The sequence below is a fragment of the Oryzias latipes genome, chromosome 4 (assembly GCF_002234675.1).
Source record: "Oryzias latipes chromosome 4, ASM223467v1".
NCBI lineage: Eukaryota > Metazoa > Chordata > Actinopteri > Beloniformes > Adrianichthyidae > Oryzias > Oryzias latipes.
Window position 1 is genome coordinate 1,287,789 of NC_019862.2, and position 23,443 is coordinate 1,311,231.

Genomic DNA, 23,443 nt, shown 5'->3' on the forward strand with positions numbered 1-23,443 from the left:
TTGGTCAAAATTTACATGACGAGCTCATGAAAAGTGAAGCACTGATAGTTTGATTGTTGACTATTTTCGACAATGAATGGCTGCAGCCAAACAATCAAAACATGACAAAAGAGACACTACAGTAATTTATTCTGATAAAGCAAGACTTTCTTCTGCCAAAGGTTATTGCTAATATTTCAGATCAAAAAAAGGTTTCTTTTAAGCCTAAAAGGATGACTTAGAAATGTGTTGAAACAACAGCTGCATTAAAATATCTACTCAGTACCATTCACTGACCTCAGAAAAACCACTGAAACACCTAAAACATTTAACCAAACAAAAAAATCCTTCAAACACAAACTGTTGGACAACAAAAATGCTTCATATAATGACTTTTTTTTTTCAAACTACAATACATTGCACAGCCCTGAAGCTCCATAAGTGCTCGGGTCTTGTTTGTATCCCAAAGCCAGTCTCCAGAGGAAGAGGCAGGCAGCATTAGGGAAGCAGCAAGTGCTGGTTGAATTGCGATCATGCTGTCGGGCAGCACAGAGAGTCTTTCAAGCCAATCCTCTTTGTTTACTGTGTTTCACCAACTGCCCCATGATGTCATGTAGCCAGCTCCTAATTTACTTTCACTGTAATGTCCTTTACCCCATTCTCACTCCCACCACACATTAATTCAACTGTTGACTAACACACATCAGTATGTAACCCTAAAATGTACTTCAACAATGGGTAGAACAAGAGAAAAAGAAAGCACGGCATACTGGTCTGCTACCCAGAACCTCTCATTGCTCCCAAGGACATGCCAGATTCTTACCAAGCAAAGCGCCCCCCCACACACACACACACACCAACCACATCACAAATCGTTAGAGGTAAATACAGTGTTGCTCAACATTGTTTCTGCTAATCAAGAGAGAAGTGATTCAAACTTTGAGGCTTGATGTTCACTGACCTTTTTCAGTAAACCCTCATAGGACTGGTTAAAATATATTTGTCTTTCCATCTGATCTAAACATAGTACTGAATAAGTGCATCCATTATATCATATATTTTCTTTTATACCGTGTCTTTAGCCAGGGAACTGCTTTTTTCAGTTATCATTTTAAGCATCAACAGTTTTGTTATGTATTTTTCTTGAGTCTGGAATGAAACTCCAGTAATGTGAAAACACTTTTATAGCAAAGTTAAACTATATTTTGTAATGAAAATAGAAAAATAATCATTTTGAATTGATTTAATACATCCAATTCTGACCTTTCTAATCAATTCAGGAACCCAACCCTAAACAACAAATTACAAAAACAACATGGTCTTCCTTTATTCATTCATTAAGGTTAGGACAGGAGTAACCAACATTTAAAAATCCTAATACTTAAGTATTTGGATTAGTCCAATTTTTATTCACAATTCCCCTGATGCCCCAGATCTCATGAAAAAAGAAAAACATTTGTATTTTAGGGCTGGATTTTGTGTGAGGCCATGACAGTGGTTTGTTGCTGCTTTTTTACAATATCAACAAACTAAAAAAGTAAAAATGTTGCTGATGGCTCAAGACTGCACTAAAAAGCACCAAACATGAAATGGGGAAAGGTCATCTTCCACAAATATCCTCAAAAGATCTGCCAAGTACAAAGACTCATAAAAAAACCTAAAGTCAGGAAGAACATCCATGATCTCAGATCACCTTAAAGTTCAACAACAGAACTCATAACAAGGTAACTGTAGAAAATTACAGATACGAAACTAATGATCATGTTCAGATGTGCAAAAGTTATTAAATACTTTTTGGCAGAGCTCAAGGCTGTTCTACAGAGACAAGGCCATCCCCTCTAAGATTACACAACTATTGAAGCACAGACTCCACCTCTACAAAGTTAAAACCCTCCTAAATGTGTGTGCAATTCCCCTGACAGAAACAACAGCCAAAACACACACAAACACTAGCTGCTGGAATGTAGGGATGCAAATGAATCCATTTTTAAGAAACCCATTATTACTTCCAGTTTTGCAAATAAGTCTAAACGTTTAATCCTAATAAAATAAGTGCTGGTTCACTCATCACCTTAACTACATCAAAATAAAACAAAAGAAATCACTAGGTTATTAGGAAATTTAGGTCATAGCGTAACATCACAAAAACTACACTGTATGCTATGATTCTCAAAGACTTGGCATAACTCAATCCGCTTTATTGTTTAACAGACAGAAGAAAGCAGAGTTTTAACATCTTTAGGGAAGTCTATCACTTTGATCCTTACTAAAGGGAGAGAACAAGTGCCAGGTTAAAAACAACAGCTCCAACACCTACGTGCGATGAACGGAAGTGCCTTTCAGACGTCAAAGATAATAATATCTATCCATTCAGTTTCTGAACTTGCTGAATCTCTTTTGGAGCCTCTCCTGGCTACTGTTAGGCAAAGGTGGGGTAAACCCACAACAGGTTTGTTGCAGCGCCACACATTCACAGCTAGGAACAATTTAGATGAATAAATGAACCTGTAAAGGATGGACTGTGGGAGGAAACCAGAGTGCCAGGAGAAAGCCCAGAAGGGGCGGGGAGAACACGGAAACTCTAGACAGAAAGGACCCAGCCGGGACTGGAACCAGGGCCTTCCTGCTGTTCAGCAAGAATGCTAACCACTACACCACCATGCAGACCTAGTAGGAATAATATTACATGTACAATTACTCAAAAGTGACAAAAGAAACCTTTACTGAGGTGCTATCTATACTTTTACCATGATGAATCTACCATGCAACATACACAAGGTTGACCATTCATTTAGCCTCCAGATGCATGTTTTTATTTAATCAATTAATCAACTTAACTAATGAACCGATTTCTATTCCTACAATCCAACCAGATTGAACTGTCTGACACAAGTTGTTAATTGGTAAACCTCTATCTACCATTATAAAATCATTTTGATATGAAATAAATGTATATAAATATTGGAAAATATCATATGGAATGAGTCATGGTAAGTTTATTTTACACACATGACAACACACGTGTGATGTCATCAAACACGGATCAGTCCATCATTCCAGTCCAATGTGTGGACAGACTTTGAATAAAGTCATGTGACCATCCAGTGTCTAGAATGTTCTAAGAATGTTCCCTTTGGATTCTGTGGAGGTGGAAAAACAACAGTGGACTAAACTTTAGGAAACTGAAATGGGAAAGTGAACTGGGTTGATTTGGAGAAAACCCTAATGTGTGATTGTGGTCCGGCATCAGACTGGCAACATGTCCCTGCCTTTGCCCACAAGTGGCCGAGATAGGCTCCAGCAGCCCTGTGACCCCTGAAAGGGACCAAATGGGTTTAGAAAATAAAAGACCACAAATTATGCTGTGAATCAAATCGCTGTTCAAAGTTCCACTAATTTTAAGTGAATTTTAAGGGAAAACCATCTGTTTGGTCTATTGCCCCTGAGCTGTTAGTTCAGAATAAGAGAATTTAAGAGATAGACGGTACACATACAATTATAAAAAACAGGCAAAAGACAGTAAACAAAATAAAATAAATAAATACAGAAAAAATGTTAACAGATAAATAATTTTTAAAATAAGTGCCTGTCATAAATGTTTTTTTTTATTTCTGGTCATTTCTGATTGCACATTTGAGATTCCAAAAGCCACCGTTTCAGCTGTTAATTGAAAAAGACAGCATCTGCACTTTCTCTTATCGTGTCCCTGTTTCTCTTTATTTCTGTATTATTTTTCTTCCATACACTTTTTGAACAGCCATAGCTCTTCAACTCCTTAATCTATTTCAGCTCATTCAGCTGTCAAAATTTTCAGCTCTGTTGGGACATTACTGCTCGCAAGTTCCAACTTCAGAACTCTTTTTAAACTATTCAACTAACTACCGCTTTTTTTGACTCCATTGAAAATGGCTTACAGAATCTTCAAATGCCCCCTTTTCTACTAAAAACTTTCAGCTCTACAAAATGAGAAAAACAAAAAAGGCCCTCAGCAACAGAAACCATTCAACTTTTAAACGTTTCAGTAGACTTTGGGCTCTTGACGTTTTTAAGATATCGCAGGTCAAAGTGGACATGTCATCTTTGAGCGGTTTCCAGTTCTGAATGAGTGTCTATGTGAAACGGCTTTCAGTTGCTCTTAGGCAGCAGAGTGGAGGAGAATGTAAAGACAGTGAGAAGAACAGACTTTTAGTAGATTCGTTTTGCCAAATCCCAGGCATCGTTTCCCTCACTGAAAGTTTTTTCATCAAAATGTAAAGCTGGTATTTTAGCTATGTGCTACTTTTGTCTGCAATTTAGTACCTACTGGGTTTTTTAGGCTAATTTGGCATTCAGCTATTATTTCAGCAACATGTTTTGGCTAAATTAGACATTTCCCTGTTTTCTTAAGCTAATTTTTAATATAGCTAATATTTTAGCACTATGCTAGGTATTTTGGGTGAATTAGATATTTTTCCAGCTTTTTATGGCTAATATAGAATTTAGCAAATATTTTAGCAAGCTATCAACTTCAGTGTTTTCCATCATCAGCTTCAGCGTTGAACCATGTAGGCCTTTATTGACGAGACAAGATGATTTAAACTTTAAGATCTTAAAAGCGAAGGAGTTTTTATTTCTGGAGAATGTGACAATGGTGGTAAAGGTTTCTTATCCAGGACCTTCAGCTCTTTTCTAGCAAGATTCAAGACGTCCAAGAACAGAGGAGCCACCAGATGACCAAGATGTGACACAATAATTCATGTAGGATAAGATCAATGAGTGTAAAAATACATGTGCCGCTTTAACCGTCAACGATGCTCTGATTTATTTAAAATTATGTCAATTATAATTGACAGTTTTACAATATTTTTCGTTCATGCTTTTTAAAATGCCTAATGCTCAAAGCTCTGCTGTTTAACATCCAGCTCTGCCCACAACCGTTTCTCAGAAGCTCTAGAGTCCGTGCTTTTTGCTTCCTGATTTATTACAAGCTGCATAAAAGGCTAATAATAGGAGGGGGCCAAAACATAGATCAATAGTAGGGATACATTAGCTGTCCCAAAGGGAGAAAATAGGAGTGTTATAAAAGTCAAGAATTAAACAATATTCCAAGTGCGACTAATGATGGTCAACTAATGCTCTCCAAAGATAAAGAGAGCCGAGAAGAACTAGAAAAAACAGAAACTTGAGTAGATGAATAGGATTTCTGTATTATCTATTGTATTATCTATCAGTACATGCTCATCCCTGGAAACATTATCTTCTGGACTATCTGGAGCTAGATGGAGGAGAAGGATGGGGTTAAGGGCACTTTACTGAAAACACCATCGTTTCTCTCAAGTAACCATGATTTAGCATTATCACTCATCTTAATGAGTCCATTAGTGGCCACTTCTCTGAGCCAGGAGGACACATGAAAGGTACAACCACAGACTTCATGTGGGCCAGTGCAATATTGCAGACAGAGTACTGACTGCATGTGGATCAGACGTCAAAGTGTGGTATGTAAACATGCGTGTTGGTAGGACACTCACAGCTGCTGCTCCAAGACTTGAGGAGAGATTTGATGCTGAGCTCAAAGAAGACTGAATCTTGCAGGCTCAGCATGGCGGCTCTCTAAAGTTGAGGCTCACAGTGTTTACAGGGTTCTTGTAGTTTCCATTTGATAAATGAGCATTTCATTCCTTTCAAAATAAGAGCTTCTCATGCACCTTTCAAACAGATCTCTGCAGGTACTGCAGAGTCAGCCTCTTCCAAAAAGAGCTGAATCCTGGCTTCCACAGGTGCTTGTTACAGGCAGCATCACCAACAACGGCTTCAGAAAATGCTGAGAAATACACAGCAAGTGCAGCCAGGTTTCAACTAACAGTATTATTGCACATAAAGGTGGGTAGGGTGAGAACACAGTCAGAAAAGTATTTCACCCCAGCGTCTGCTGTCCACTCGCTAGTCCGCAGAGACTCTCATTCCCAGTGGAGCACAGAAATATCCACAAAGGCCAAAGAACGGAGATACATTCAAACTTCTGGTCCTCATATGACAGCAAAGAGCAGAGGAGCAGTGCAGAATCAAATGTTGAGTAATATCCTTTCCCTTGTCTTCCTGTATGTGTGTGTGCCAGCTTCAGGGAGCTTGCACTGCCAGAAACCCTCCTCCTCTTCTCACCAAAGATCTCTCTCTTGATTTGCTCAAGAGCAGCTCCTCCTCCTCCTCCTCCTGCAAGCTAACTCTTGTTCTTTCACTGATGCCTTTTCTCTAGGAGTGTGTGTGTGTGTGTGTGTGTGGGGGGGGGGGTTATTCAACAGCAAACACAGGAAGGCGGGAGTAGTATATGGGGGTGGGTGATGTCATCAAAATGCTGCCAGTGTCCAGTTGCTGTAGTTCAGCAATGCACATGCTTGTTCGGGCTGCCTCCCTTCTGCCTATAAAAGCAACACTTCCTGAACGCTCCGCAGGAATACTGATGCGTCATGCCTGCCTGCAGTGGGAAGAAACCAACTGCACAAAAACACGGCATGGAAAAAGGAAATGAAGGGAATATCAACCAAAAAGGGAGTACACAGTGTTCCAGCACTTTCCCAAGTTTTCCTTTGAATACAAACCGCTATCATAAAGATCAATTGCTTTATAGTTGTTAAATGTAACACATCACATTCACTTTAAGATGGGATGAAAATCCCTCTCAAAGGCGAAAAACCATTTAAGAGTACAACTTTAATGGATGTAGACACATTATTGGATGATGGTAGGAAGGGTTTGGATGCTTCATGAGAAGAGACTTTGTTAGATAGAATATATATGTTATTGTGGCTCCTCAGGTCCCTGATGCTCGGTGGAAAGTTAAAGTTATAATCAAAGAAACAGACTGATGAATGAATGTGGAGTCATCAATCGTGTGCTGTTAGTACACATTACACATTCTCAAACACTCAAATGTCATCAGGTGATCTGCAGTCAAAGGATGAAACCAAATGTTCAAATGGAAAATAACAGGGGGAAAGTTGCGAGACACAAACATTCTTTGTCTTCCTTTAGTTTCGTCACTTCTGTCTTGTCTCTCCCTCTGTCACATGTCCTCCTCTACACAACTTATGCAAAACAAGGCAGAGATCATTGCAAACAACACAAGCAGATGCTTTGTCATGGTGCTAACCCAATGTGGTCTTTCACAGCCCAACACTGCCATCTGACACAAACAGGTTATATGAACAGACATTGATTCTATGGTAAAACTTTGTTTGTTTTCTGTTTATCCTCTCAAAGCTTAACATAAAAAGCTAACATTTTGTTATATGGTATCAAGAGGGACTAAACTTTATTACATTCCAATTTTTAGTGAGTTTTTTTTTTAATGAGCAATATTTCACTCAACAAACACAAAGGCACACATCATCACTACCAAAACCAGATTATCCCTGCAGCAACAGGGAAAAGGATCATTAAAGCTGCAAACTGCCTTGTTGGCCCATAGGCGTGTTCTGTCCCCGCCCTTAACCCCCCCCCCCCCCCCCCCCCCCCCCTACCTTTACCCTTCTATCTCTGTCAGGCTGGTCAGAAATGCATCTGACAAATTCATGAAATAAAATTTGGTTTTGGTTGACAGATGTATCCAAGTTTTAGATTAACTGGTAAAAGTAAACTTGTATTTCTGCAGCAGCAGATGTTATTTGCCAACCACATCCACATTGCTAAAATGTTCATATCCTATGTTAAATAATTTGGTCTAGCTCTAGCCAGGGATCCATGCATTACATTTTCAAAATATTCCATTTATAAATGTGCATGTAACAGGAGAACATCACTTTGGCTAGCTCACCATTTGCATACCATTTAAAATATATTAATAATAATAAACTTTATTTGTAAAGCACCTTTCAAGATAAAAATCACAAAGTGCTTCACAGTAAAACACAGAATATAAAAGAATTATAAAAAAGCACTTTTAAAAAGAGATGTTTTTAGCTGCTTTTTAAAAGAAAACAGTGAGTCTGCAGATCTGAGGCTGAGAGGAAGGGAGTTCCAGAGGGATGGAGCCACTGCTGCAAAGACTGTCACCTTTACATTTTAACCAGGTTCTCTAACAACCAGACCCTGGTCACATGACCTCAGGGACCTGCTGGGAGGGTACTTCTGCACAAGGCCTTTTCTATAGACCGGTGCTTGGCTGTTAAGAGATTTTAAAATGCACTTGGACACGGATGGGGAGCCAGTTCAGCTGCATTAATAACGGGGCGACCTGTGAAAACTTGGATGACTGTTTTAAAGCCTTGCTGCAGTGTCTAGACAACCTGGAGCCGTTCTAAAGATTTTTTGCTTAAACGTGAAGATGGAGTTGAAGTAAACAAGATCAGAAACTAAAAGATATAAAAGCGTGGATGAGCATCTTCATATCATAATGTGACACAATTAGACTCCATTTTACAATGTTTTTTAGATGATATAAACCAGAATAAATAAGTGACCCAACATGAGAGTCAAGGGTTAAAACGGGGTTTAGAGTCACCCCAAGGTTCCTGACAGAAGGCTTGATAAAGGAAGCAAGTGGACCGAGCCACTGGACAATCTGGGGGAGGCAACTGTCAGCAGCACAGACTAGGACCTCAGTTCTGGCTTCATTTAGTTGGAGAAAGTTATTATTCATCCAACTATTACCTAAATCCAGACACCTGCGTAAAATCTATATTTTAAAAACATCCTGGGGTTTAAAAGACACATAAAGCTGACCATCATCAGCATAAAATGATAGGAAATATCATTAAAAGAAGTTAGAATCTGCTGCAAAGGCAGCAGATATAAAATGAACGATAAATGTCCCAAAACTGAGCCTTGTGGCACACCAGAAGTGAGGGATGCAGAGGAGGAAGTAAACTTGGAAAATACAATGGAGTATGATCTACCACTCAGATAAGAGGAGAACCAATTTAAAGCGGATCTGGATACCCCAACCCAGTTTTTCAGCCTGTCCAAGAGGACATGGTCGACAGTATTGAAGGCTGCCGTCAAGTCCAGTAACAGTAACACAGAGCATTTTTACTGCATCACTCTGCATCAGAATGTCATCAGTGACTGAGAAGGGCTGTTTCAGTGGAGTGAGCTCTGCGAAAACATGACTGAAACTGATCAAAAATGCCATGACTGTCTAAAGCAGTTGTAAGTTGTTTAGAAACAACTTTTTCTAACATTTTGGACATCTACCAATTCCAACATCCTCATTATTTGTAGCTGGTGCTAAAGGTGTTTTGTTTTGTTTTTTTGAAAATTCAAGATGGCGACATCTTCCAAAGTGAAAGGTCAACATAACTCCAGGGGTGGTTGTAGACAGGAGGAGGAGTGAAAGATAGAGATGAAAAGGAAGAGGGGGGGGGGGGACGCAAGCACAACAAAGACAACAATAAGCACGGACGTCCAGGTCTTTTTGCGTTGCTGAGTTCACCAGAGCTTTCTTTCTTTCTTATGATGTACCACACTGTTAATGTTGCCACTCCTAATACTGTAGCGATTTCTAGCATTGTTTTTTTTCTGTTTTCTCAGCTTAATGATGGCTCCTTTCACCTGCATGGAGAGCTCCTTTGACCGCATGTTGTCTGTTCACAGCAAAACCTTCAAAATGCAGCACGAGTCCTCTAATCAACTCCAGGCCTTTCATCTGCTTCACTCATAATGACATAAGGGAATTGCCCACACCTGCCCATGCAATAGCATGGAAGTCAATTGTCCAATTACTTATGAGCCCATGAAATGAAGGGATTGTTTTTAAAAAATGCTTTAGTTTTTCACATTTTTATGCAATCTTTTTGTTCAACACATGGAATAAAAGCTGAAAGTCTGCACTTCAATGACATCTGAGTTGTTTTATTTAAAATTCACTGTGGTAATGTACAGAAACTAAATTAGAAAGAATGTGTCTCTGTCCAAAGATTTAATGTCCTGACTGTAGTTTCTGCCGAGCGACAGCAGCTCCTTAGATATTCACCTCTGAGTTGTGGGAGGGATTGCTGGCGCAGAATAAGCCTGCCCCTACTTCCCATCATACAACTGTTTACACACACACTCACTACCTTACAGACCCTCACTCCCCCAATCTAACCACAGCACAAAAATGGCAGGAATATCGTAGCAATCCAGCGGTACAGTTTAGATCCTGACTCAAGCTCAGACAAGGAAAACAAAGACGTTCATGGATCCATTTGTCTGCAGGTGAGAATGGAGCGTAGCAGGGAGCTTGTGGCCCACCAATCACAGTTTTTGCATCACGCCCACAAGCTTTTTCAAACGGCCTTTTTTGATCTGGTCCAGATTTAGAACAACTTTAATAAAGAAAAACTCAAATGTAATTTTGCGGGTACATGGACAAAAGTAATCGTAATAAACCCCTGATCAGAATAAAAATGAGACATGTAAACACGCCCTTCGGAATATTCTGCTCCGATCAGACTCATTTGGATGAAATTTTCTTTCAGATATAGATAGGTGGGTTATGCAGATTGTTGATCCGATCCTGGTGCATGTAAACAATTTACTCTGATTGTGGGTCACTACTGTGCTGGTTTTACGTCCAACAAAGAGGGACAAGAAATGCTAAACTAACACAACAGAGAGGTTAGCACACAGATCACAATTTACACACATCTGTATTGAGCCTAACTGAAAACATTACAAACCAACAGATGCAGATTTCTATTGGAGGTTACAACACTCCTAAAACAAACACAGGGAAAGGAAACGACCTGCACCAGAGTCCAGGGTAACCTAGAACTCTGTTTGAAAAACAAGACTGGAGTTTGTGTTATGACTGTCAGCAAAATGCACCAAACACAATGCCTAAGAGGGGTGCACACATTGTTTTCTGTAAACCAGCTTTATTGTTGAAGGAATGCAGAATTGACATCATTTCCCAGGAACATTAAGGCTAAGAGCTCGAACATATGAGAAAAAACACGAGAGGTAAGGCGGCTGACGCAAACTGAAGACTTCAGATAAACATTATATATGAATTCCTGGAAAAAGGACTCCTCTAATCAAATAATCACAACTAATTGCAGAACCAAGGCAGGTTACAGTAGCTCCATTCACAAAGTAAAAGCCGTTACTGACGGCTAGTCTTCCTGCCTGCAGACAGTACAGAGGAGCTTCTACTCCCAGGAGTCCACAGAGTGGAGGATGCATTTCCTGTCCTGGCCTCTCTGAAGGACGGTGGTGGGAACAATAATCGATAGAAGCTGTAATTCAATTCCTGACTTCTTCTTCATTGATGCCTGGGTTTCAGAGGACGTCCCATTTAGAAGCATCACATCAGTGTGAGCATGCAGCAGCTGCACAGATCCTCACGCCAGCATGCTCCATTCATCTACTTCAGAGCACCATGTCACTCAGTAATGCGTCATAATAACTCTGCACAGGGTTCAAACTTACATTAAATAATGGAAGATTTTGAATTTGGATCCAACCACATGCTTGATAAGAAACCATTTCCTTGAGAAGCAGTGTTTAATTAGTTCAAAACGTAACTGTAGGGCTAAAGCTGCTGGCCTCCATAGGATGACAAAGCAGAAGGACAGAATCTGAATTAAATGCATAGGACCACAGGAACCCAAAGGCCAACCCAAAGCAGCAGTTCTTTAAATGAGCTTTCTTGAAGTCCTTTGCTGTGGCTCAGCTGGCTGGAGGGAGTCAATATAGTAATCTAATGCATTTGTCTTCTGTGCTGTGATGCCATATTCCCACACTGGGTTGTACCATTCTAAGATTTCCTCACTGGCTGTCCTGTTAGAGACCCACTCCATGAAAACAGTGTTTTAACCTGTTCTTGTAGCATGTTTCTGATGATGGAGGACATTTATAAAGAAAACTAAGTTTCAAATTGCATTTCTGAGTATTTCTGTGTTCGCATTGTTGTGAATCAGGACCTGATGAAATAAACTTGTATTTGTTACGTAGAAGACACCAAACTCCCTGCTCCGCTCCATTCTGATGCATCCACTTGTAGAACATGTTATAACCTAACACCCACAACCTAAGATTAGTGGTTAACGGCTGTAAACTAGTCAGAAAGCGTGTAAACGGATAGAATGACTGTATGTGGGGGCGGGCCTACTCCACACCAACGGTCCCGCCCCAAATCATGAATTTCTAATGAACTCCTGCCGCTCTGCAGAAACTATGCCCAAGAAAACAACACAGATTTTTGGATTTTGGCCAAAAACAGCATAATCAGAACTTAAAGACCACTGGGCACACTTTGACAATAGATCAAAAGATGATCGCAGTGGGACGTTAACTGTTTCACAAAGAGTCAGCTGTCTAAAGTAAAAACGGCATTGTTGTTGGGACAAGTATGGGGGATTTATGGGATTACAAATGGTAACTATTGGCAAGTCTAGTTGGACTGTAAGACCGCTAGGGATGCCTCCAACAAACACTAACATTTTAGGAAAGTGGAGGTGTTTTCAAATCTGAGTATGGTAAATGTGGCGTTTCTACTGCTTGTAAAGCAACAGTGATGCGTGTGTGTGTTTGGGAAAGGGTGGGGTGCCAATAGCATGTATTTACCACTAAAAGGAATTTATCCAAAACAAAAGATTCTTCTTTAAAAGAAACTAAAGGTTTGAGTATTGGATATTGATAGTTAACTCCTCATGACACTAATATGGCATATGAGCTAAACAGAATTCAGATCTGTTCATTCCGTGATGAGGGCGGGACACTCTTAGTCTGTCTTAAAGCTTTAATTCCCAAGTTCTGCAACAATCAAACCACATTTCCCATTCTTCAACTCACCATTACGATCTCTGTCATCATGAGCAGGATGTAAAAAGGAGATTTTCCTAATATGTCGACTGTTCCCTAATTGGATAGAAAGAAAAAATGTTGAAAAATAATTTGCCCAGGAATGTCGTGATTAAAGCAGCCTGTGACTGATGCCAACTGATAGCTAGTGGTCAAGCTGAGCACAAATCCAAGCAATAAAACATGTCATATAAAAACTTAGAAATGGCCAGAAAATGCTCGCCTCACTGCAGGTTAGTTTATCATGTTACCTGCTGCTGATGCCAGATGTAAAGAGATTAAGTAAGTTGAACAGGGAGCCAGGTGAATCATGCTTTAACAATGAGCAAACAGCCAGGCCAACGTGCTCTGACAAGCAACACTGCCAAGAAGGCATACGGATTTACTAATGAAAAGTCATCAACCTCCTGCTGATGCAAACCGGCTGACCCTGACCTGTACACACATTACCAAACTCTTTACCAATGTTTCCAAGGAGACCAGGCAGTCTTTTGTCAACAGATAAATGCCATCAAGTTTTACAAGTAACCCAACAACTTTAGTTTCTCAAATGAGAGGTGTGTCAAGCAGTGATCTTCTCATATCGATATGTGCCAATAGAACTTCTAAATGTCAATTTAATTTGTGATACTTTATACGTACATATTACTATGGCCAAAAGTTTGAGTTATTGCTTTCAGTGTTTCCAAAATAGATGCTTTAGATGAAACGACAATGTAGAAATAATAAGTCCTCTCACACCAGGAACCTAATAGAAAAAGAAAGCCTGTTTAATATGCAGAAATGAATCATGTTTATCACATGAAATGTGTGCTTTTACACAACAAAACTCACTAGAAGTAGTCCGATGCTAGACAACTGAACGCCTACTTTGGCAGAACTTAGAATACACCATGATGTAATAACTAAGCATTTATATATGATGACTGCAAACAGAAAGCTGCTGCTTCTGCTGGCAGCTACTCAAGACTTCACCAAAGTCACAAGTTAAAGGGGGGGACACGTATCAGAAAACAAACATGACTTTTGCAGGGTTAACCATTCGGGCTCCAAATTCTGTCTGCCCTCAGACAAAAACAAGCAGCCTGTTCTTTAGATGCAATAACTAGATGCTCATTCTTGTGGTTATCAAAACAGGCTGAGACAGACATCAAGCCAAAGCTTGAAGCATTAAAACAAAACTTAACCCGCACCAAAAACACCCGTTCATTTCAAAGAAGTCAGATATACAACACAAGATATGCTTTCCTGTGCATTGAGGTACCTCTGAAGCGCATTTGTTTACTGCGGGCAGATTTGCTGAAGCCCACTCCAGGATCTACTTTTACGACTGGATATGCCACATCTTCTTCAATCGTGTGTCCCATGGCAAGCAGGCCCAGCCTTTTCATGCGTAGGAGCCGTGGAGCCGGCTCCCTGGATGAAGCAGTCCCGTCTTCAGCTGATGCCTCCACAGAGCCGACGGTTGGAACCAGGCTCTTCAGAAACTCCATGTTCAGCTACACTTCTCAGTTCTTTCTCTGCTGGAAGACATCCATACGCTGCTGCCACGCCATTCTTCCAAACGGACCTTCCTGTCAGATCGGCTCCATTCGCTGCTTCTACCTTCATGCAGTGGTTTCACATTCACGCAATGTCGGCGCCTGTATAAAGCCTTGCAGACAAGAACAGACACCGCCTATCAGAGCTGTTCTGACAGGTGTAACTGTAGCGAGCTAGCATGGCGTGCTGAGACCCTTCCTATGCTGCAACATAACCTGTATGTTGTGTGTAAAGAGAAAGCAAACAGAGACGGATTGTGATGTAATGTTAAGAAGGCAGGGCTATGTCTGAGTGCCAGGCACTATCTGAGGTGGAACTACACCATGTTGAAAAGGAGATAACCCAAAGCAGACCAACAGTCAATCGTGGCAAAACAGACAGCGGCCACGCCCTGCTAGCCTGAGCTGCTCGCCTGTCAGAGACTAGAAATGGAAGGAGGACTGACGGACACTAGACAGAGACAAAATTCATGCAGCTGGGCTGCATTTACTGATAGCTCCTATCAAAGTCAAAGTGCTGTGACTTGGCATTTAAAAATAAAGACACTCGTTTGTTTGCTTTTAACAATTTGTTACAGCAGCTTCCACTTCTGCTCGTCTGTGCTGAATTATAACAAAAGCAATGGTGTCAAAGGGACGGCTTGGCTGCACAGCCTGTACCTGCAGAAAACCCCTCCACAGTTCTGTTTGCTGCATAGAGAGATGACACAGCGCTGACTCGCCATATATATACCATATATACCGGTACACACACACCTATCACACTGCCTGAAGAAATTGTCCATTTGCCCCTGTGTGATCCTGACATCCAAGCCTTTAGTGTTTTCTGAGAAATCTAACAATACTACAGGTCATGTTGGAGGAGGAGCAATGGTAATGGGGGGAGAATCCCACATTTGGCTGTTATTATGAACGCTTGCTATATATAGTCCTGTAAAAATACAAAGTCTGGCTTCCTTTTCTCCACTTTTCCTGTAGATTAGTTGCAGCAGCTTAACTGTTTCTTGTTTATTCAAAGAAGACTCAACTAAAACATGTTTATTAGGAACATGACGCTGTTGTAATACTGTGGTCCTAATGTACAGGCTTAAGCAAAAAAGCTGTTTTAGGCAGGAATTAAAGTTACTTGGTGATCCTCACCGTACATTCACACTTCCACTTTAGCAGCATCAGCAGTATTGCTTCCTATTGACTTTCAATGAGGTGATGTCAGGCATTTGCTCTAATGAATTGTTGGTCTGCTGCATCACTTGGAGTGCAGTCTCTAGGCCAAAACACCAAGAGAAGTTTGACTGAACTTTTTGAACTTTTAGCCTCTACATTTTTGTACCTTAAATCATGCAGAGGTCAATCATCCATTATGTTTATGTATCAGAAAAAAAGAGATTCAATTAAGAAATACTTTATTTTTTACTGTGTCCTCGTCATCAGAAAAATGTTACAAGAGCATGTTAAAAACACCATTTTCATCAGAGTGGGCCTTTAACTAGTATAAATGCTGACTAACGTGACACTGAATGCACACCACTGTCCAGCTGCTGAGGAGAGGATGTTCAGCATGAGCATTACAGCACAGCTGGGGCAGCAGACGGTGCAGCAGCTTCCACTGTGCAGAGCAAACAAGCATTTCTGTAAAAGCATTTGCTACGATCATCTTTTTTTAATGCTATTTTCAGACCCACAGATTCCTTATCCTTTCAGAAGGGAAATTAGGTCTAATTTAAAACAAGAACTCAAATTGTGAAATGTGTTAAGAGGGGTTGTTTGACTGTGTACTGCTTGTGTACGTTCCCAAGCACAGAAACTACAGCAGCTATTACACATAATCCATTCAAATCCACATAGACCTAAGGCAAGGATACAGCAAGGCAGCACATTCATGTTTATGTTTTTAAGTTTTACTTATCATTACGCAGAAAATGTGCCTGCTTAGGCAAAGAAACATGTATTTTTGTCAAGAACGGCTCTATAGCCGTCGTCCACATTTCTATTTCCACTTATATAAAAGGAACAATATGTTACACAAACAACAAATTCAGTTCTGTTGCATTTGCTCCCTGAAAATGTTTTCTACAAACTAGCAGTGTTTAGATGAAGGAGAATCAAAATGGCATTAGCTTTGTAATCTGTCAACTTGTTGGTATTGAAGTCTAGACTAGGACCAATGCGATGATGCCTGGGAGCTGAAGCAGCAGATCTAAATGAGTCTTACAGACTCAGTCAGACAAGATGAAGAGGCAAAGATAGTCATCACTGGTCTGAGCACCACAATGGTCGGTGGAGGCAGCTGTGGTTTGCTGAGGCCAGGTCTGTGCTGCTGCTGGGATAGAACAATGCTTCTGCACAGGAGGCCCACATCCCAATCAGCCCAGGAATGTGGAAGAGGAAGCCATGGGAACAATGTGCAGCGTTCCTGGGCTGTTCTGGGACCCACCCATTTCTGTCTTCTCCTGCTTTCAAGCAGGACAAAACAGGAAAACGGAGGAGAATGGGCAAGTTCTGCAGTCAGCTGAAGGCTTTCACTGAACTCTGCAGGAAGCCAAGCCTGAGTGGACAGCAGGCTAAACTGAAACTCCATCTCCAGCCTCACCAAAAACACCAGTCAGACAAGCTCTGCACTGCCCCCTTATGGTGAGGCAGAGAAAATGTCAACACAAAAAGAGAGGGAATGGTTCCATCTGTGAATTTTCTTTCATTGCATATTTAGCTTAAACTAAAAAGCATTTATATATTCTAAAAATCTGAAGAAAATAAAACATTTAACAACTACTTTAATTAAAAAGCCATTATAAATATTTTACTTCAGTCCACTGCTATTTTTACTGCTATATCTATTCATTTGTGTAATTTTCTTCACTACATTCCTGTTATTTGGGGGATTAATTACACCCATATGGAGAAAAGATTGATTAAAGGTTTTAAATCAAAGTAGGACATGTTTTTCTTCTCTCTCATGTATGAAGTGATATTCATGCCAACGCATTGCAAACAAAATGTTCTTAGCAGCAAATGAAAATATTAAATATTTGCTTACAACAAAAATGTATTCACATGCGTTGTGCCTCATCTCGCTTTCTCCTTATCTTTGATTTAGCGTGTCATGGCGGCCATCAAACAGATCAGTCTAGATTCTATCCAATCAAATCACCATATTTATGGGCTATGTCCAAATTCCTTCACTATTCACCAGGGGTTGACATAGCCCAGAAATTTGCACTGGCCCACAGGGCCAGTAGTTTTTGAAACTTACTGGCCCTGCCTGAAAGTTACTGGCCCGACACCGCGCATAGCGGGACCCGCCGCTCCGCAGGTGCTTGCAACTTTAGGGGGGTCCGGGGGCATGCCCCCCCGGAAACTTTTAATATGGTGCAATTTGGTGCATTCTGGTGACATCACTTATTTCTACACTTTTCAATGACTGAAAATAGAGCATATCAAACTTAAATCTGCTCTAGTCTGTTTCAGATGTTTTGAAGAGAGCACTGCAGTGTAGTAGGTAACACTAGTTCAGAAGTTTTCATGGTGCTTCTAACGGCAAATATCGCAATAAATCATAAACCTTAAATGTGTTAAAACAATCTTATGGCAGCTCGAACCATTTAACGAATCAAATAAATCCCTTAATGCATTTGACCAATCGGATGGACGCCTTCACATTGTTGACCAATCAGATGGAGCCCTGTTATGTTAGATGTTTGTAACCTATGTCAACGTGGGTCATTTGGAGTATAATTTTTAAACTGGGAATGGTTATTTGGTTATTTTGCTGTTTGTTTATATACCGCAAATTATATCGTTATCGCAATTTTAATCTCTGATATCGCATATCGCGAGTTTTCCTCATATTGTGCAGGTCTAACTGAGATCATTCAGCTAACTAGAAATACTTACTGCTTACAGTGTTGTAAAGAAAAACAAAATTAAGTAGTTTAACATTCTACTGCATTTGAGTCTGAGATTCAGGTATTTGGAGTTGCCTTTGATTCTTTGACATTCAGCTTAAAGCTTAGTGCATACAGTTTCATCTTCAATGCATTCATTAAATATCTTGCTGTCCATACTACTAATTATACCCACTACTCCATCCAAAATATTCCTATCTATTCCTGCCATGTCTTCCACATCTCTGACATGCTTCAGTCTCTCTTCAGTGACGGTGTCGGATTTATAATCAAATGTAATAATAACCCACTGGCTTGTGGCTTCGTTGTTGCTGTTTAACATTGTTTTGTATTGAATTGTTACATTCAATAAAGTTTGAAAAAAAAAAAAGTAGTGAGCGCGTGCCGCGTGGTGCTCGGCAGTGAAAGCCGCGCGCGCGCAGGCGGGAGAGAAGGAGAAGTGATCAAAGGTTTCCCATAGAAACCCTTGAAGTCTGAACACAGGACTAGCAGAAAAACTAAATTATGAAGACGAGGTAAATCTACACGTTTTCGCAAAATTTACTTTATTGAAAAAGGTGAAGAATATATAAACCGTTAGATATTTTAGTGGCCCGAGCGGGCAAGTGAAAAGTAAAGTCTTGTGGTCCGCACTGCTCGAAAAACAGGACCGGGCCAGCGGACAAATGGCTATGTCGAGCCCTGTTCACTACATAGTGCACTATTTAGTGCATAATTCTGTAGATGGATTAGATGAATCAACATTGCATTTCCTTTAAAGATCACTGAGCTGCAGGTTTCAGTGATCTTTAGCTAAAAGGGGCAGAACCAGCAGAATCTGTTTGCCACCGGAGCACAGCAGGTTTGATATGCCTGGATGATGGCTCCAGATAGAAGGGTGGTACTGAGGACACCACTGCAGGTAGGCGTCTACAGCTTTGAATGGGATGCTGCAGATGGTTTTTTTTTAATTTATTATTACTTTGATGAACACAGAAGATGCCAAGCAGGAGCAGCCATACAACAGGAGAGACCACGGCTTCTGAGACCATTTCTGTCTTCCTGAAACTTCAGATCAGATCCTCGCATGTGAAGACATGTGGAAATGAGTGACCTTCTAACATAATCACACTCATATCAATGTCCAGGCTTTAGGAGTTTCAAAACTCCTAAAAACTTTGGTTTTCATGTAAAAAATATCAGAAAATGACCCAAATACATCTTTCTTCAGCTTTTTCCGTGCCCATGTCAATTTAGAAACAACTTTGTTCTATTCCCTGTTTTATCAAATAATTTGCTGTCCCAAGGTTCATAGCTAGTAATTAACAGAACACAAAGCTACGGTTAAATTTGCCAACAGTCATAGCTCAAGTTGTTTAAGCTGCAACTTATTTTGATTATGTTGTAGCAAATATCAGAAGCACCTACGTTTTTGGTCATTTTCACCGGATTTTCCATAAACCTTTGAGCTCATGTTCTGACCCTGCTGGTCCAGTCAGATTACTATTAAAGGACGACACATTAAAATATGTCTTCTTTGCAGTCATGAGGTTTCCCTCACCTACAGAATGTAATTTAAAGCCTGAAAGGTGCAAAACCGTGGCTAAATTTAAAAAAAATGCAAACAAAAACAACCAGTAAAAGTTACTGTGTTGTAGAATCTGTAACTCTGAATGACAACAATGCCATTGCATCAATGGCAGCCAGAAAAAAAGATCTTGATCAAAGAACAGAGGAACTGACTTCAACAGAGGACTGTAACTTATATTTTAATTGAATTATGACCAGCAAATGTTGGCAATAAGTTAGAAAAGTTTAGGACTGAAACGATTGACTGTATAAGAGAATTATACTGAGTGACCCCTCCCCTGTGGCTTTCCAAATATGAAGTACCTGCTGGTTCCAAGAAGCCCAAATCCCATAGACTTCTAAATAAACAGCTGTTACTCAGTCATTTTATTGGTCAGAAAAGACATTCCTGCTCTGATACCTTTTTTAACAAGCTACTGATAATTCCAGTTTTTGTCATAGCATTTTTTCTGTAGTGCTTGTCATCCAAGTTATAAACAGACCAATCAGATGCCTCAATAAAAGTAGGTGGTCCCACGTCAAACGTTTGAGAGATTTAGTGCAGCCCAATTGAAGTGATAGAGGTGTGGATCTCCAACAAGCTGATTGGCGAGAGGGGTTGTCGTAGAAATGTTGACTCAGACCAATCACTGCTTACTGACAACATCTGGCTCCAAAATGGTGACTGGATTGACGTCAGCAACTGATTTTCTATGTATGACATCACGCTCATTCAGTCCAGTTCTCAGATACAGTCAATGGTTGGAGCAGGACGCTGCTTTCAAACACGAATGGCTCAAATGTTCTAATCCTCAAATTGTGAAAAATGGTAAGACACCCAACAGTTCCACTGGACTGGGCAGTCTCATTGTGACGGGCTCTATATTATTGCAAAGCCTGTGTCACACTCAGGCTTGTGACACAGGAGAAGCAACATGCACTGTAATGTAACAACCGCATATTCCACTCTAACATCAGGTTCATCTGCAGTTAATGTCAAACTTGGTTTTTTTGTTTTTACAGCCAGCAATACTTTATTTATTTCTACCAATTCCTGAACAACACTTTTCTAACATCTGTATTTTTTAAGTCAATACAATAAACAGCAGCACTAAATACTGAATGTATTTTCCAGAACAAATTGTTTAAAATTTTAAATAGAAATAATCCATTTGTCTTTAAAGTAAAAAGGTACATTTTGATTAAAAGGAGAGGGATTGAGATGATAAAAGAGAGGTTAAAATGTTTTAGTTGCATCATCTAACTGACACATTTGGAGGGTTCACGGTAATAAAATACTGGTCCTGGCTCAACAGCTGCTGAACACAAAAAAACAGTCTTTTGCACTCTGGTCTAGTGGTTCGGTCAAAGTTCACCACACCAAAGGTTGGGCTTTGTTTGACAAAGAGACAAGCCAATCTATGAATGGCCTTTGCTGAGATGCTGCCACTTTACTCTTTTGGCTTCCATTCTGGGTTAAAAAAATCTATAAAAATAAAAAAAGCTACAGCTTGACTTTCTTCAGCCTTTTATGCACCAAGACAAAAGAAGTCTGACAACCAGACAACTGTGGCCACAAGTGTAGCTGCATGTTCGTCAGCTCTGTTATAAAAACAACCACATACAGACAGAGGTTTGGTGAGGGAGTACTTTGGATAATGCATGATAATAAACTTTATGACATAAGCATGCCAAAGTTTAAACTAGTTTAATGTAATATGCTCATCAACTCTTTGTCCAGTGGAATTACAGACAGTCATTGTGGCAAAGAACAGAAACACACAGAATGATGCATGAATGTGGAGTTATCTTTGACTCATCTTGTGTCATTTAGAAACGCTGTACATTTAAGGCTGATGTTATTCGCTGATAAGTGCGACCGAGGACGAAAACGGATGGATATTCATGTTGGCCACATATAGATGCACAGTGCTTCCCACACATTATAGGTGCGTCCAAGGCTATATTTTGTTGTTAGTTGCACATATTTTAAAAGGCCTATACCATGCAAAATCAGTTTTTTAAGCTTTTACTATGTTAATATCATCATTTAATATGTTAATATGTTCATTACTCACAAGAAGAACCCCAAAGTGGTATTTTGATCCGTTCAAGCATTTCTGAGGATAAAATCCTGCCCTCAAAGCACCAGCCCCCCCCCCCCAACCCATGAAACTGAGTGGGTTGTGATGTCACAAAGTGAGATCAGCCCCTTCAAGGAAGAGTCTATGCTGCCAGCTCCACCCAGAGGCTAACAGACACGCCCACTTTCTACACAGAGCCAACAGTAATAGACTAAATGCTTTCCTTTCTACATACTGTGTACATACATCTTTGCAAAGGTTTGATAGTCGTTTGCCGAGCTCCTATTTATATAGATGTTTACTATAAGGTTTAAGAATAGCTTGGTATAGGCCCTTTAAAGGGTAATTTAAAACAACAGAATGGTTACCAACTGGCACAGCAAATACCTGAACTTTACTTTACATGATTGGAACAAACCTGTGATCTGCTTTTCCAAGATCTCAAAGCCAACACAAACAGTAACACACATGGTCTCAATTGATCATTAACACTTCCAAGTAAGACTCCATTGGAACAGGAACTGAACTCACTTCTTCTGCATGACACATGCATGTGGCTTCTTGACACAACCTGACCTGCAATCGACTTCTCTTTATGACCACATTTGTGTTATGCAGACAGCACAAGAAGGAAGACAGAGCACACTGGAAACGCCAAAACTTTGTGTGTATTTTAAAATTTAGTATACCAAACGGATCAATCAGATGCATTGTTATGTATTCCCATAGCAACAAAGCAAACTGTTGATGCTGAACATAAATAAACAGCAGAGTAGAGAACTGTGAAACATACCTTAATGCCATAGATTTAGGGTTGAATTTGAAGAAACAGCAGGGCCACTGTGCTGGAATCTGAAAGAAAAAAAACAGAAAACCTTTTAGATGGCACAAATAACAACTGGGGGAAAAGATTTGCTCTTAAATTTGAGTGATGGAAACAAACACTATGTGTAAAACTGAAACTACCGTTGTGTTTACTATAGTAGCAGTGTAGTACAGCAACGTGCCTCATGACAGCACTGTATTTCTGAGACGTGGTCAAACCTTTGGGTCTTCCACACAAGCTTGGATTAGGCAGAAAAGCCTTTAGAGTCCCTGGGTTTGAATGTGAAGCCCTGCTGGACAGTCACAGCAAGGATGTTAGCGTTCTGCTGGCTCAGACCAGTTTGCTCTGAACCGAGACGGGATTAAAACTACCTCCTGAGCAGAGTAATAATCTGAAGATTACTGTTACATCCAAGAGGCAGCATTTGAAGCCGGAAAAACGTCGTTATAACTGTCACTATTGTGGTTGACGTGCTTCTTTTATGACCTTCACATTTAAAGGGACATTTGTTTCCAAGGATTTAAACTATACAGCCTTTTGAAAGCATAAGTCAGTATTATAGGACAAACAAGAAAGTACAGAGCGCAATATGTGTCTAAATTTGATCAAACCCCAATAAAACAAAGGAAGGAAGAACAAGCCCTCAGTCACACAGCACCCAGACAGAAGTCAGGGTGTGAGAACTTCCACATTACATGAGCTCTGTGGACAGATGGAGAGATTAGATCAATAGAAACGGCAACTGAAAACAAGGCTTTGGTGACAGAAAAGCCATGTCCCAATGACATGCTATTGAACTCA

At 40.2% G+C, this 23,443-nt stretch overlaps 1 protein-coding gene across 17 annotated transcripts in view; it reads right to left on the minus strand.

The window, feature by feature from the left end:
• The window catches only part of fryl (FRY like transcription coactivator), a 93,703-nt gene that overhangs the window by 65,880 nt on the left and 4,380 nt on the right, over positions 1-23,443 (minus strand). For 7 of the 17 annotated variants that reach the window (XM_023953919.1, XM_023953909.1, XM_023953903.1 and 4 more), the window contains exons 1-2: positions 14,006-14,595; positions 12,733-12,798 (exon numbers count right to left, since the gene is read on the minus strand). In XM_023953919.1, coding sequence (XP_023809687.1) covers positions 12,733-12,798; positions 14,006-14,234 — 295 coding nt within the window. In that variant the 5' untranslated portion in view covers positions 14,235-14,595. Of the gene's footprint in view, positions 1-5,489; positions 6,086-12,732; positions 12,799-14,005; positions 14,596-22,609; positions 22,669-23,443 lie in introns of those variants that run through there. The other 10 variants (XM_023953912.1, XM_023953911.1, XM_023953904.1 and 7 more) reach the window with 5 other exon arrangements.